Source organism: Bombus pascuorum, chromosome 11 (assembly GCF_905332965.1).
Source record: "Bombus pascuorum chromosome 11, iyBomPasc1.1, whole genome shotgun sequence".
Classification (NCBI taxonomy): domain Eukaryota; kingdom Metazoa; phylum Arthropoda; class Insecta; order Hymenoptera; family Apidae; genus Bombus; species Bombus pascuorum.
The window spans coordinates 6,087,251-6,104,410 of record NC_083498.1 but is presented as its reverse complement, the minus strand read 5'-3'; the positions used below and the strand labels follow the sequence as shown (position 1 = coordinate 6,104,410).

The window sequence follows — 17,160 nt, the reverse complement described above, 5'->3', positions numbered from 1 at the left end:
TAATAGCATAAATGTGATTGTCTTGTAATAATATCTTGTAACAGTTAAAAAGTTTAACTATAAAAATACACGATTATCTTAAAAATTCCAAAGAACGCAGTAGGATTGATATAAACTTGAGGAAAATTTTCATTTAATTCTAATTCTTGCAACAATACCACAGAACTAATCTCGAGCTTGAATTGGTCATAGATAACGAGGAAGAGAATGTCTGTGCAATTTGGAGCGACGAAAGCTGCGCTTAATTTCATCATAGCGGTTAATTGCGGTCTACTAATCGAACGAAATTTGTAATCGACGGAAGTGGAGCTGCTCTTTGGAGGATCGACCGCGAACGCATGAAACACCAGAATGGTTCCAACCTTGTACAAGCAGTCAGTTTGTTTAACATTCGTGTCTGCATTGTTTGAAACGCCTGCGCGAATTTCCTTGGGAATGGACGTGGCGGTGGTAGGGGTAGCGCGGGATTCAGGGTCGAAATTGCACGGTGGTTGAAAAGCATCGGACATCAGTCGAGGACAGGCGGTCTCGCGTTTAAGTGGTCTATCAATTCCATGTCGCCTTTGGTCCTGTTCTTTCATTACGGAGTTCTGGCCATCATTTTCGGGAACGGTAAGTCGTTCCTCTTTTCTTTCTTTCTCTACATTCAGTTTTCACGCTTGTTTTCTTTTGAAATTTCACCAGAATTCAATCAAAATTTTACAAATATCTAACTAGAATTTCACCTACATCTTATTCGTTTGTTGACTTAATCGAGTTCTAAAAAAAAAAAAAAAAAAAAAAGAAAAAGGAATTGCATTATTATGAATTAAATGTTGGTGTGTCTTTGAGTGTTTAATGTAGATGTCTCTTATTTTCGTCGAGTGTTTCTAAAAGTTTTAAAGGAGACACAAAGGAATTGAGTTATTGCTAATAAAACGTTGATGTAGCCTTTTCGAATGGCACGATCTACTTTGTGTAAATATCGTTTTTGTAGAACTTTCTTCAAAGTTGAACTTTCTCTTCTTAAGTTTCAAACACCTATGTTGCATACGATAAAAAAGCGATTGTTTTTATTACTTTTTTATACTTCTCAATTTTTTTCTCAATCAAATATGAAAATAGATTACCAGACAAGATTATCTTAGAGAGAACAAATAGATCCGAATGGAAAGTCCATAATCTCGTTTGCATACGAGATTCAATCTCGATGCGTAGTTAACGTCGAAAGGAAAACACCGATTAAGGACACCGGCCTTGTGATTAAGGCCAATTCCTTCTATCCGTACCGATAACCGAATTGCCTGCGCCTATAAGATTTTCCGAGTACAAATTTTCCAAGCGTCGATTGATTTATAAACGAGTTCCTGCTTTCGAAAATTTTCCCGCTCGCCTCTAAACGGAGCTCGCCAAAATGTTTATCGTCGCTCGAATTCGATTTCACCGGCCAATTTCCATCTTCTCGGCCGTGTCTTGCTTCGTCGTTCGGACTCGTTCGATCACTCTGAAATTTGTTCTATCTCATCTTGTTGCGAATACACGGTATTCTATCTACGGAAAATAGACTCGAGTTCGTGAATATTTCATTGGATGCTCGAGACAGCTGCGCCAAACTTTGGATACCGAAGCACTCCCTCGAAAAGTATTCTATTCACTACGTAGATTTTTCTTTCGTGACGTAGGGAAACTTAGGGAAAACGCGATGTCGCTATTCAATTCGAGATGTTTGTTTTGTTATCGCGTGGGACGAGCGAAGCGTTTTCTCGTTAGGATGCAAATAACAAATGGTCTCGTAACTTCCTGCGAGTTGCAGATATCTGGAGGAACGCTTTGACTTCTTTTCATAAAAATAAACGATCTGGAGCTGCCCTACGTTCAACCACCGAAGAATTCTAAGGCCAATGGTGTCGTTTAGTACCACAAGTGCCTCTGGTATAGATATAGTTTATGTAGGTGTCACGAGTTGTTCGTTGTTGTCTGATAGCGAACAATATACTCGAGGTATTCTTGATATTATGGCGGTAAACCAAAGCATCGGATTAAGGCACATCGTCGAAAGGGCGAATGCAAAACTCTGTGTACGATGCAAATGTGTTGGCGGGCTAACATAACTTTTATGTGTGAAACCACGGTCGGAATAAATCTACGATTTGCATACGTGTAGCTTGCGCCACGGGGTGAAGACGACCCATTAAACGCATAAAGAAGTGTAAGAACGGGGAGTACTTATTGAAACCGCGGCCGAGTTTGCCTTTGGACGTTCCACAGCAAGCTTAGCTAAGTTGCCAGACAATCTTTAAGCATTCGGTAATGCTAAGCTGAACTTCGTTATCAAAAGTTTGCGTTAGCCATTCGTGTAAACACTTGTAATCGTTCCGTCTCCGCCGTTGCTAATTCCTAATCGGAACATCGAGATTTGCATATCGCCACCCCCCGGAAATCCGACTCCTTCGTAACGTTCCCACCAAGCAGATCGATCTGTTTGTTTACCACGTTATCTCTATTAGTTGCGACCGGAAGTGGAACCGAAACGACGAGAAGTACGTATCAAGGATCAAGGTAATTGCTCGCTAACGGCTCCGCGTAAGTTTGCACTTTCCGATTTTACTTCCTTAGGGGAAGTTGGAATTTTCGATAACGCGAGAGCTGAGAAAGTTTTGTCTTACGGAAAGGGAAATAAGATGGTCTCTACGGTGAGGCTGTTTCGAGTTTCCGTACGTACCTTAGGATTTTGTACGCAGCATACTTACTGATTTGTTCACTTCTTTACAGGATAAATCCTTCGGTATAAAAAGTCCTCCAATATAGAACGATATAATAGCGAAGACGATGCTGTATACAAATATATGTATATGGAAGGTGAGGTAATTAGGGACAGATAGAGATATATTATGTAAGTACTGGGAGTGGAAAAAATAATGGAAACACCTCTCATATGATATATATATATATATATACATAACATATAGGAGGTGTATCCATTACTTTGTCCAATCCCTGTATTAAGGTGCTTATGGAAAAAGGAGACAAGAACGATATAATAGCGAAGACGATGCTGTATACAAATATATGTATATGGAAGGTGAGGTAATTAGGGACAGATAGAGATATATTATGTAAGTACTGGGAGTGGAAAAAATAATGGAAACACCTCTCATATGATATATATATATATATATATATACATAACATATAGGAGGTGTATCCATTACTTTGTCCAATCCCTGTATTAAGGTGCTTATGGAAGAAGGAGACAAAATTGAAAAGTTTTTAGCGAATTCTCGAATTACTTCAAGAATGATTTTACTTATACGTTACATAGATTATAAAGAATTTGTGTATGTATTCAATATTAGAATATTTATTACATGCATTTGCTCTTTACTTTCCTAAAAATATTTCAAATTGCATTGTCTAAGTTTCAATATTCGAAACGATCATAAATTTTAACTCTTCGCTGATACAATCGCGCAATATCGTTTCCACTTACGGTACAAGAAAATAAAATATTTTTCCATCGAAATTTCCCTACGGTAAAAGCAAGGAAGAGGGAACGCCGATAGAAATTATATTCGTTGGGGAATATCGAAGGATCTTCGACGTCGTTGCTCGGGTATTTTGTTAAAAGTGCGAAGGATTTTTCTCATTTTGTAGTCGTGGAGTCTTTCGAGGACTCTCGTCTCGTTCGTATGAAAGAATCGCTGCTCGCATGCTACGCGAGAATGAAGAGCGTGTCGCGCATTTTCCGGCATCGATCGTGTATCGATGCTCGATTCCGAGTTTTTCCACCGGCGTATCCTGGATTGCACGGTAATTCGCGGACACTCGACGGTATCAAATTGAATCCTCGAGCGTCCGGCTTTATCGGGAAACCTTCTTTCAATATTCCCTTTGCTCTTCTTCTCCTCCTCCCTTCCCTCCTTTCGTATCACTGCTTTAAATATGAATACAAGCGTACTCCAGTCCCTTTATTTCTTATATAAACTTTTATTATTGGCACAAGTATCATTAGCATTAGGATTCGATCAACCTCTGAAACGTTCAGCAAACATGACGAAATCTATCCAAAATATATGTAAGGCATCAATTACAACGTATATATTCTGAAACTATGCTAGATTATCATATACTTTGTACTTCCTTCTCATTATACTTGCACAACACGTTTTGATCAATTTACTAAGCAAAGTGACTTACCTAATGTTAGCTAATATTTAGACATCTTGGTGTTTAAGTATATAGTGTTACCGAGTGAACTATATTTTAATATATTAAAATACGTATTTTATGGTTAATAGAAACATAAACTTTATTTATTTAATCAACGTAGTTTTGTGCTTGACAAGTTAATAGATGAAGTAATGGCGAAGTCTGACATGCAAAATTATTTGGACAATGAGTAAATTATATTAATTTTGTGTAAAATGTATGATACATTTAAATAGAATGTATAATAAATAAATATGTATATTTATATATGAAATATATTTCATATATATTGCATATATATAATGTAACTTACTCATTACGCAAATAGCGATGTTCAATTTCGCTAAAACCCTATATTCATTAACACTAACCTTAGCAGGCCCGGTTAAATGACCGGTTTCAAAATTTAATTTAAAAGCCTGCATTTATTGTTATTTCTTTTGTTCGTCTAACTTTATGTAAATTTTTATATCAACCAAAAAGTGAGAACTTGATTAATCAGATAACGTAAGAATTTACATAAAGTTAGATGAAGAGAAGAAATAACAATGAATGTACAGCTTCAAATTAAATTTTGAAACTGGGCCTTGTAAGGATAGTGTTAAATAAATAAACTTTGTGTTTCCTGTTATCTCTCCAATGCCATAGTGCTCAAATATTAACGCAGATCGCTGTATTGTGTTCAAACGCACTTGAGCTGATATATATAAAAAGGAAAAAGAAATTTTTAAATTAAAGGCGCACAAACGAATCGAGTAGAATGAAGCAAAAATCATCAAAGTGTATGAAACAGAAATTTTTTAGTGAATTACAACATAGAAAACGAAATATATTGTAGGGTATGTAGAAGGAAAAAAGAGTGCTCGGTTCGCACAGCAAGTCGAATTTTCCGGGCTTGGAAAAATTCGCGCGCTGATTGTTCCGAATGCGCGGATTTACCACCGCACCGTCGGAGACCAACGTGATGCTGAATAGAATTTTCGTTGTGAAGGAAAAAGCGGATTCTCGCGATCCTTTTTCCCTCTTCTTCCTAAATGTCGTCTTTAAATGTTGAAAAGCGTGTTCGAGAGCACTCGATGTTCTTTTGCGACACGACGCTTCGATACGCTCAATTTCTCTTGGAAATTACGGATATTCGCAAAATGTGTAAAAAATCGAAGGCTGTCTATCTTGCACAACCCAATTAAATATTACTAATGAGAGTTACCCGTATCGGGAAACCTTATAATTAGATTGCGGATTTTCATGTATTTCTATACGTGGGAAATTTACAAAGTGCAGAAATATTACTATATTTTAATTATAATTATATTTATAATTGCAATTACTGTATTATTATTAAATATACAATATATATAGAATACATATAATACGCAAGAATATAATAATGTGAAGTATCCAAAGTTATAATATTTTATGGAATAAACAAAGTCTCTGCTTTTTAGGTTTCATTTCTTCGATCGCGGTCATGAAAATAGAAATCTTCATAAAAATCCGCAGTCTATTTGTAATACTAACAAGTTTGACAATGGAACAAGCGAAATATTACAAGAAGATTTCTGTTACCAAGCAAATTCTAAATTATATGATTATCCAATTACTATAGAAACTATGATATAACATCGTAAAAAATCTGTGTAATTTATAACTTGTAACTTATCAGTTTAATGATACTATTAGTTGGTAAATTAGTTGTGCAAGATTCACGGCAGGAGTTAAAAAGAACCAAAGAGTTCGTAAAATGAACAAAGGTCATTTTCGTTACGCGCGCTTCAATTATAGCGCAGGCAAAACTTGGCCACGTTAAAATTAGGTCCCTTTACTTTTCACTCGATCAGCTCTGTAATGAACTTGTGTCTTTTAATGAGCTAATAAGATGTACGAGTTAAGAGGCAAAGAAATCCATAGGAAAAACTATCGAAGAGAGATTTTTCTAATGAATAGGTTTTTTGGCAAATACAATAGTCTGTTGAAAAGGATCGTAAGGTGGACCGTTAAATGATTCTGGACAGAGAAACGCCTCCACATCGCGGGGAGGCTATACCGCGATATGTGACGTCCATTTAACGATCGGAAATAAGAGGGTTGGGGAGGAAATTCCCTGAACCGTATGTTACTCGCGTGACCTTACACCTCTCAAAGACTCGGACAGCTACTCTTGTCCAAGAGTTCTCGATTGGAATCGAAAATTTGCGGAGAGAACGAAACGTTAAAGCGCAAACTTTTTAATGTTACGCGGGAGGAAGAGGATGCTGTAGTTTTAACCAGTTAACCAACTCATTTGTTAAAAATTTGCTCTTCTTTCATTACAGTAGAGAAGTTCATTAAAAGATCGACTTCTTTCATAATGGGTGATAAAGCTACGAAATCTTTTTAAGTCCTGACTAACGTTATGACAATCGAGTTTTAATTATTCAAAAAATGGGAGAATCTAATATTTAACTTGAAGATAAAAAGAAAGAGAATTTTGTCTGTGGGACGACGCTGTATTTGAAATTTTTTTATTTTCTGTAAGAGACACGAAACACGACTCCTTACCTTTTTCTCCTCTATGTTCTTCAAATATAAATACGATATAATTTATTTGTAGCAAAATTAATAGTGCGACTCATTGAAGAATAGCAGATCTGTAAATAAAAGGATTAGTTATATCCATGAGATTAGGAACTCGAGTGACGAATTAACTCGTTTTTCTCAGATTTAGCAAATCTTTGGAAGATCGTAGAAGATTTGGAGGATTATATTTCTCGTTAATTAAACTGACGACTATTAGTGGATTCTGTTTGGTTAGTATACTATTGTCTTCAGCGAGACATCTCTTATCTAATTGAGTTTTGAAGGCAACGCCTGCTGAGCATTGAGAAAAGATGAAATGAACGGTAGATTAGCTACCTTAGCTGATCTACGAGAAGGCTTCCCGCGTTTCAAGACACAATGGCCACCTTGATGAAACGAACGCTTCCACCTACGGATGGGAAACGCTATAATGGACATCCTTGATGTAAAGAAAGGAATTCGATTCGTGATTAGAGAAGAGATAGAGTTTGTGAAATGATACTCGCCATGAACTCCAATTATAATATAAACTGTTCATCCGAAGACAAAATCCGTTAAATGTTTCCCTATCTTTCGATTGTTCGACAAGATATAATTTACAATAAATTTAATAATTAAATTTATGATTTACAGTGAAATTACAATTTGTTCTTTCATCGATAATCTGTTTACTATATTTTTCTGAAATAAGATCAAGAGTGAAACTGGGATTAAAGAATTTTATTTAAAGTATATTTTATATATTTGCAATAACGATTGGTTCCAAATACTTAGGAATGGCAGTAGCATGCATTAAACCAGAAAGAAATAAGGGTAACGAAAACGAATTCATAGAAAATCTATGCCGATAAAGAAAATCCATTACTGGGAGGACGGTGTGATGTATATTACGATATACGAAATTTAATTTCCATGAATATTGGACGAATTCCGTGCATGCTTGGTTTTACAGGTTTTGGGGATGAACACGAATACAGACTGACAAAGTATTTGCTCGATGGGTACGACGCCGGTGTACGACCAGCTAAAAATTTCTCCCAACCCCTGTCGGTTGTCTTTGGCCTTTCTCTTCATCACATAATCGACGTGGTGAGTACCGAACACCAATCTAACACGCTGAAGAGATTTTCTTGAAACATTAACACGTTGACACAGATCCCAAGTCGAGGGCTGTTAAAAAAAATTTTTTTTTTTGTTGATACGTTGAGCGACCAGATCATCGTCTGGAGTCATCCGCACTGAGCGCCTGAATAAAACTGTTTTCGATCGAAAGATTGCCAGATTGAAAAATTGAGAATCGCAGCAGGGTTAGAAGCGTGATTAATTGTCGTCATTGATGTGACTTTTGCACAGTACCATATTTATTCTCGATGATAAATTTCCAGAACTCGATATAGAAGTGATTTTTCAAACGATACGCCGTTCCACCAGCTTTCTCTTCGAGGTAGTCAATTTTTCCAATTTCTCAAGAAATTCAATGTTCTCGCGCTTAACGAGAATTTTTGGCTGCCACTTCTCCAGCATGCTAAACGCGAAGAAAATTCGTACTCTGCTTTTGATGGCGGCGGAAATATTATGCAGTCGCGTGAAAATCGAGATAATCTGGAAATCGTAAAAACGTGTACAAAGCGGGCAATTGCCAAGCGATTCGTGCATGGACGTTGCTTGTTCCTTCGACATGTTGAAAAATGGGAAATTCAGGTCGGGCTGAAACCCGTATTAACTTCGACTTCGGCAGGAGTATCGGCATTCCGGCGGTGCGCGGCCATTTAGACCGGGAAATACAGTGACTCGCACAAATTGATCAAATATTTCGAATATTCAAATCAATAACGAGGCGCAGCGACCATTTCCTTTTAACTGCACCAGATAGCAGAAATTCATGAAAAATCGTACAAAAAACATATATCGTATTTGTTTCCATGATTAATTAAAATAAAAAAAAAATAAAAAAGAAAGAATTGATGGCCATTTGTCAGTTACCTTTCAGCAGATCGAAGCGTTTCTCGATAGAAATTTATTCGTCACGGGTCAGAAACGGCACAAAAGAGATTTTACTTCATCGTTAATTTTAGATGAGACTAATTTCAACTTCTTTGTTATTATTGCAAAAATATTCATATGTCGAAACGACGTTTGATTATGAGTCTTTGTACGAATTTATAATCATTATCATGCATATATTTCTTTCCGTATTCGTAATGACGATGCTGCAGACTTCGAATTCGAGGAAGAAGCTTGGAAATCTCGTGGGAGATAGTCAAGGCTGGGCAGTCGGAAATACCCAAGACAAATTACTCGAAGAACGCGCCAGAGCTGGATGGAAACTTTCAAAGATTTGTCTCTCTTACATCTAGCGAGAGACATCTTTTACCCGCCGTATCTTTTTGGCTAGTTAGCAACAGATTCTTTCTTTTCGCATATGACGACCAATTTTACTTTTACATCGTGGTTATCACTTCTTCTTCTTTCGGTGATTTTTGTCACAGGACGAGAAGAACCAGATACTGACGACCAACTGTTGGTTGACGCAAACCTGGACGGACCATCACCTGAAATGGAACGCCTCGGAATTCGCTGGAATTCAAGTGATCCGCGTTCCTTACAACCGTGTCTGGAGACCGGACACGATTCTGTACAACAAGTAAGCGATTTCTCTCGCAGAATGTCATGTAAGATACAGTTCATTTTTGCAATAGTTACGATGGTACTAGATTTAAGAAAATTATGAATGTTGGAATCTCGGTGACAGACGAACATGTACCATACACAGTTAGCTACAAAAATATTTGTACATCTTACAAAGAGGCCATTGCTGTTAAGAATTTGTTGAATATTCTCCTTCTCGCTATTTATTCCTTCACGTATTTTGAGTTGCATCGTAGAATCGAAGTTCGAAGAAATTCTAAGCATCTACAACTCTATGATAAAGTCTAATCTTCTTTTGTATCATGAAAATATCTTTTTGAGTCTTTGATTGATATAACGAGTTTCTAGAAAGTATCCATCATTTTAATATATGCTTCATATCTTAACAAGACATGGAAACATCACAATTGATGTATATGTTGTTTTATGTACGTTTCTCAATAATGTTGCATTAACGTAATTTTTATATCTGATATCATTGCTTGGTTCTCTTGCGTTTGTTTCTTCCGTTTTCCTCTAAATCCTTTAAATTTCGTACTAGAGATGAGTATCCTTAAAAGGTCAAAAGACCTGTTAAATTAAATTATTTGATTTATTAGATTAAAATTAAATGAACTTTTCCATTGACTGCATTTATCTAACCGTTGTCATATATAGGAACAAAGAATCAGAAATAGTAGGCAGAATCAATGACTTGCTATTATATGAGCTCTAGTTACATCAATATTATTTATCTCCCAATAAGTTTGAATAAATGGGCTCCTACCGGTACAATTTTCTCTGGCCAGTCAAGCGTTATATTACAAAATAGAAGTTTTGGTATTGATTGGCAGCAGCAGGGGCGCGCTGATTTCTTCCATCCGTCACTAGCCTATATCCTTTGGTTTTGTTTATAGCGCCGATCCACAATACAGCTCGGCAGTCATCAATACGAACGTGATAGTCAGCCACACAGGACAAGTGGTGTGGTTAAGCCATGGAATATTTCGCAGCAGCTGCGACATCAACGTAGAGTTCTTCCCTTTCGACGAGCAACGATGCGTCCTGAAATGGGCCTCTTGGACGTACGATGGATACCAAGTAAGATCAAATCTCTATAGCTCCTTTTGTTTATTTCTTCATCCACCTGGAAATCCCTCTGCTTCTGTATTACTTTATAATATTAAATTTTTGCCTTTCACGGAAACTTGAAAGAAACGAAGGAATTTCAGGCGGTGGCTGGCCAAAAATTAGAGACGGCGATATTGAAGGCATTGGGCAGTCTCGAGGCCGTGAATTCAGCCGATAGAAGGCGGAATGCAGTTTTCCACGCAATTAACTCGAGCAAAGCTGCGCGGGGTTATGAACGCGTGCTGACACCCACGAGCAACCAACACGTTCGTCCTCGTATATTTTATTCAAATCTTCATCGATTTTAAAATTACCCTACTGTATTCTCCACACTTTTTTCTTACTTTGTGTAGATTCCTCTTTTTTCTTTTAACGAGAACGAAACACGTGTCACGGGCAGGCTTGTACATTTTTTGATCATTTTCGAATGTTCTGTGATCGAGATTCTTTCTTTTTGTACGCGTTTATTCATGTACATTGTATTCAAGTCTTGTAAAATTCCTCTACTGTGATCTCAGCGCTTTTCTCTTACTCTGTATGAATTCTTCCTTTTAAACGGGAGTGAAACACGTGTCACGGCCACGCTAATTATTCAATCACTCTATGATCGAGATTCTTGTTTCTTTGAACACATTTATCCTGGTACATTGCACTCGAATCTTTGTCGATTCTAAAATTACTCTATTGTATATCTTCGAGATCATTTCCCTGTTTTAATGAGGATGAAACACTTGTTACTGGTGTGCTAGTAAATTTTTCATCGCTTCTTCCATCGCACTTTTTTACAATTGAAAACTCTTCTTCCTTAAAACACTTTTATATGTAAATTCACGCGTAAAATGTGTATACCTGGTGGAGCATTTAAGAAATACCGGTCAGGGATTTAATCCGACAACGTGTGCGATCTGCATCGGCCAGATTCTCGACTGTATTGCCCTCAATTTCACGCAGTTCCTCTCTTGGGACGGTATGCAGATGAGAAAGTGATATATCGTCCGGAGGACCATCCGTTGGACGATAAAAATATCCACGCTGTGTTAGAGAGGTGGCGATCAGTTTGACCGAAACCTTGACACTTGACATTGATGTCCAACATCTCTGTTCTAAAAATCTTTCGTGATTATCAATTTGAGGGAGCCGCGTTTCAGGTTTTCCTCTTTAAAAAAGAGTATCAGATTTAATTTGTCGTGTCATCTGATCCCTTTTCCCTTTATACGCGTCTCGCCCTAAAGATCTGAATATTTTGTGGCTTCCTACCGGATTAAAAGCTCAACGTAACTGCAAAGGCGTTAATCGAGCTTGCATATAGACGAGCTACTGCTGAAAGGTAGGAGGAAGGAAGGAAGGGATTGAAAAAGAAGGTAAGGGAGGAAGTAAAAGGGGAGGACGAAGAGAAGAGTAGGGAACGAATGAGAGATAAGGGTAAGATGGGATTAAAAGAGAAAGAAATTGAAAGAAAAAGCAGGAAAAGGGAAGAACGAAAGAGGGTGGAAAGAAAAGAATAGAAGGAAGAGGACGAGGACAAAAGGGCAAGAAGGTGGATAGAAGAAGAAGAAAGCAAGGAAGAGACGGGAAGAGAAAAGAATAAAATGGCGAAGAGAAGAAAATAAATGAGAATGGATAGACCTATATTCTTCAAACATTTTTCTGGTTTATTTGTAGGAAAATGGTGGAACAAAGGCAACGTTGGGAAATTTGGCAGATTTTCCAACAAGATCAGAATAGGTTCGATCTTTTCAAAAGTCCAGAGGCGCTTAACAGCGACAAATCGAAAATGCCGGTTCGGGATGTCGCAAAAATGGCTCGGGCAAATCGAACAGCTTAATCCCAAATGCGAGAAGAATTCAATGCGAGCCGTTTCTCCGTATCGGCGAACCTCGACGCCCGAACTCATCCTTTCACAGAGTTTTCCCATTTCCTATCCGCCCCCTCACCCCCGTCATTGAATACATTTTGCGTGTCGCTACGTTTTTGCAATCTAAAACGCTGGAAATACGTTCCTTCTTAGGCCTTTTCCCCATTATCCGGAGAAAACCATTTAAATTGATCATCAACCTGTTAACTGAAACGTCTCCTAATAGAAAACTATTATCCTGTAACGACACACTCGCTATATTATTATGCGATAATGTCAATGATAATATCGAAAATACTGTTGTGAATTTTCACCTGTGACAGTCTTTAAAGGGTTAAAAGTTGACGAAGACAAATCGGTTTTTGTTAAGTCGGTTTAATACTTGCTTTTAACATTTTGTTAAAGCATTAATGACTCGTGTTTATATAACGTTTGTTGCTTGACCAAGCCAATAGAATATACTGACATTGTTCGGTCGTTTAACCCTCAAACATCTCGTACAATTTCTCTTTTTATCCGCAGAAGCACAGTGAACAGGAACAAAGGGAAAGGTACAAAAAATTTGCTCCTTTCGCTTTGAAATTTCTCTTTTGCAAATATATAGTTCCACTTCGCAATATCCCCATTGCGTCGAATATAATTTCACTGCGTTGCGTCGCGTCGGTTCGTTTTTGTCGTATCCTGCACCTGTCTACCGATTGTCCGCTCGAAATATACTGACACGTAATCGCAGAAGCTCCGTTCTGTTCCGTTGGATTTAATTCGAGTTGACGCTTTAACGCTTCTAATCTAGCTTCTAGGATCTATTCCCACCCTCGAGGGAGATAATTGTTCGTTGCCAAGATGCCAAGAGTAAAATACAGTTTCTTGCTCTTGTGCATGGTGTGTGCACTTGGATCGTGTTGTTGTTGTTGGAGAACTAAAACGTAGAATGTTGTTTATGCAGCTGGAGCTGGAGAGGCAAAGCGAAGAGGGAGACGTGAGCAATTACCAAGCAAACGGTGAATTCGACCTGCTTGAGTTCTCTGCGAGAAAAAACACCGAATACTACTCCTGCTGCCTGGAACCGTATCCAGATATTACTTACGAGATACGACTGCGACGACGACCGACATTTTACGTCTTCAACTTGATCCTTCCGTGCATACTCATCAACAGTGTCGGTGAGCATCCTTCATCTGCTTTATGTTTCACGTTTCATCCTACAATTATTAAGATTAATTAACACTGGAACTGTCGAAATCAGTACAATCCTCTTTTTCTTGCAACTACATGGTAAGAACGTATGTAAAATTTACTATTGGATGTTTAAAGGGAAAAAATTGGCACCCCCATCTGCAGCTATGTGGAGTATCATTCATAAGATCGAATGAGTTTATTGAGAAGTTCATTTTGATTGGCTAATTGGAAACTTGAACATCTACTTAATATATTGTATAATATAATTAATAATATATTGTATTATATGATATAGAGGATTTTGAAAATTTATTAGCACTGTAACGAGACGCGACTGTGTTTTAATTGTTTACAGGTATGTAATAAAAACTGATTGTTCTAGTGACAATCTCTTTGAGGGGATGAGAGTAATTTGCAATATCACGACGATACATATTATTCAGGCAGAATGCAGCACCTATCCGTAAGAGGGTCAAGCGTCCTTATCGAATCTGGAGAGGAAATTTCATTAAAACGCTCGAATCGTAAAGCCACCGTACGATAGGTTGACGCTCCAAGTCACAATTTTTTTAATCTATGGAAAAATTATTCTTCCCCATGGCAAAGGTATTTGAATCTTTGTAAGGAAACGAACACGATTACAGCCGGTTAACAATGGATCTCGAGTCGTCCACTACTCGATGGGAGAAATTTATGCGGGACTTTTCCTCGACCCTCTTTTTTTTTATTTCCTCCCTTGACAATGGTGGAAAAAGTTTGGCGCTCGTAGTGATCTTAAGAATGGCCTCTGTTCGATATTCTATGACGAAAAATACCACTGGCGGAGCTCTAACTTCTTTTTTAATTCCGTTTTCCGCTTGTCCAGCTCTGTTGGTATTCTACGTGCCGTCTGAATCGGGGGAAAAGGTCACCCTCGGGATTTCGGCGCTTCTCTCCATGACAGTCTTCCTAATGACCATTCGCGAGACACTGCCGCCCACGGAGAAAACACCGTTGATAAGTGAGTGCCTTTAATGAACGATAATTATCTTGGGGTAAATGGAAACGAAGCTGTTGAGCATAGATCGTTTAACCCTGCTGCATCCTTTCGGTCATTTTCGAGTCAATTGTATTTTTCTATCATTAAAATATAACATAAAATATCTTCAGCTTAAACAAAATATGAAAAAATCCCATTGGTATGCGTTTAATTTTATTTCGTACATCTTCTTGAAATATTACAAATATTTTTTGTTTGCTAATATAAAAGGCGATAATGAAAGAAAATTGGAATATAAAAATTCGAGGATCGAAGCAGGGTTAAATTTGTCTTGAGCAAATGTATTTGAAATGGAAATAAAAATTACTATTTGAAATAACGGATACACGTATGTATTTAATAACGACGATACCAGAGGCTGACATTTTTGTGGTTTGATTTCGTTACAGAACATTATTTTTCTAAATGCCGTAGAAAAAGTAATTTTCAATTTTCATATTTTCGCCCTGCCTCATATTCAGCCTGTCTCTATAGGATTTGCGTAAACATTGAACAATGATCGCTAATGGTATCAACATTGTCAGTGTAACCGAGTTTGATTGAAAACTCCCAAGCGTCCTCTTTGAAAGTCCTGCGATGCCAATGCGAAACGCAATAGAATCACGTTTACCCCGTTGCAAAAGCATAGTATGAAAGACTCGGCTACGTACAACGCGTAACTCCGTAATTGGAAGCTTGTTAGACAATTAATTTATACAGAAACACGTGACGCTCCATGGAGCGACAACTAGTTTGGTTTAATGGTTAATTTATTATATCCGCTCAGTCATTAATTATATTATCATGTTCAGGTCTTTATTACGGAGTCAGCATATGCCTGGTATCCTTCGCTTCGGGATTAGCGGTAGTTACCTTGAATCTTCATCATCGTGGCGTTCAAGGTACCAGAGTGCCTGGTATCGTTCGATCGTTGGTCTTGGACAAGCTCGCCAGGATAGTGTTCCTTAATTTCCAGGAGGAAAAGAGATCGGTAAGATGTACTCGTAGTGAAAATACTTAGATATTGTTTTTCTTCGACGTTTTTGTGAACGATATAGCAGAATTTGGTTTATCTGAGTCAGGATTGAGCACGCTAAATAAAATAATAAATAAATTTATACGGAGGTAATATTATTTACTAAACAATTTTAAGAAAATTCTAAAATAGTATTTGAGGAATAAATTATTTTTAAATAATTTACTCGCCAAATATTTTATTAATATAGCAGAATTTGGTTTATCTGAGTCAGGATTGAGCACGCTAAATAAAATAATAAATAAATTTATACGGAGGTAATATTATTTCCTAAACAATTTTAAGAAAATTCTAAAATAGTATTTGAGGAATAAATTATTTCTAAATAATTTACTCGCCAAATATTTTATTAATATAGCAGAATTTGGTTTATCTGAGTCAGGATTGAGCACGCTAAATAAAATAATAAATAAATTTATACGGAGGTAATATTATTTCCTAAACAATTTTAAGAAAATTCTAAAATAGTATTTGAGGAATAAATTATTTCTAAATAATTCTATTTCTCGCCAAATATTCTATTAATACAATACAATGTACAGGATAACAGAGAGAAGAAAATTGTTATCATATTTGGCTGAGAAATCACGCATATTATGTAATACTGATTTTTTCATATTTTCTTTAAATTTCATAAATCTTCTGACGATAGAAGAATACGATTCGATTAGAAATGGCTCAAAGGATACAGTGTATATGTACAGGAAAAATCACAACTAGTAGAAAGAATCAAAAAACCCCTACTATATGAACTTTATGTAGTTGATCTTCATCCTTCGATGGATTCAGATAAAATTCTCCTGTACACAATTTGCATCAGGACCCTGTCGAGCCTCCCAGAAGAAAAAACAATTGTCCATTGCACTGCAAACCGGAACTGGCCCAGTCGCAATCGTCGCCCAAGTTCGTAACCAGAAGAGAGGAAAGTAACAGTAGCAGTCCTAGTTTAGGTGAGTCTTTTTCATTTGTAAAGATATATCAAATTCTATCAGGTTAATCTCTATAACTTAAAAAGAAATCTGATGCAGATCTTGGTAAAGAGAGCCTTGAAGCGCAATGGTTGCGTGTACTGGGAAGAGTGCACGCGACGATCGACAAGAATGAGAAGCGTCTGGCGGAACAAGACCGCCGCGAACGAATGGAATTAGATTGGAAACAAGTCGCATTAGTCAGTGATCGAGCATTACTTTGCGTTTTCTTCTTGACGACGGTCGTCAGCACCACCGTTATCCTCTGTGGCTCTCCACCAAACACGAATATCGCTAAAGAGGGATAGATTCGAGAAGAACGCTGATAGGAAAATTGTATTAACCGGGCAGCGGATTCGACTAACTTTGTTTCGAATAAGATCGATGGATTAAGTATTAAGCACTGGTAACTATAAGCAATCTTAAGGATATGATGTATAATGTTCGTCTATCGGAGATAAACTGCTGTGAAAATAAATTCTTTTTGTTTTATGAGAATATTCTTTTATTAATTTAAAAAATGTACTGTATAACAAAATTACATAAATATCAAATATTAGAATATGTTCAAATATCAAAAGAGACCTTTCAAGAATGTAAA

The 17,160-nt window shown here is 37.1% G+C and overlaps 1 protein-coding gene across 1 annotated transcript; it reads left to right on the top strand.

Moving 5' to 3' along the window:
* Positions 1-74: 74 nt before the first annotated feature.
* LOC132911612 (neuronal acetylcholine receptor subunit alpha-10-like) lies at positions 75-17,057 on the top strand. Its single transcript, XM_060968321.1, is given in 10 exon segments — positions 75-445; positions 448-612; positions 7,697-7,833; positions 9,234-9,388; positions 10,290-10,473; positions 13,305-13,521; positions 14,403-14,537; positions 15,368-15,546; positions 16,412-16,541; positions 16,620-17,057. Coding segments are annotated over 10 exon segments (1,644 nt in total). The 5' UTR covers positions 75-351; the 3' UTR covers positions 16,868-17,057.
* Positions 17,058-17,160: the final 103 nt, after the last annotated feature.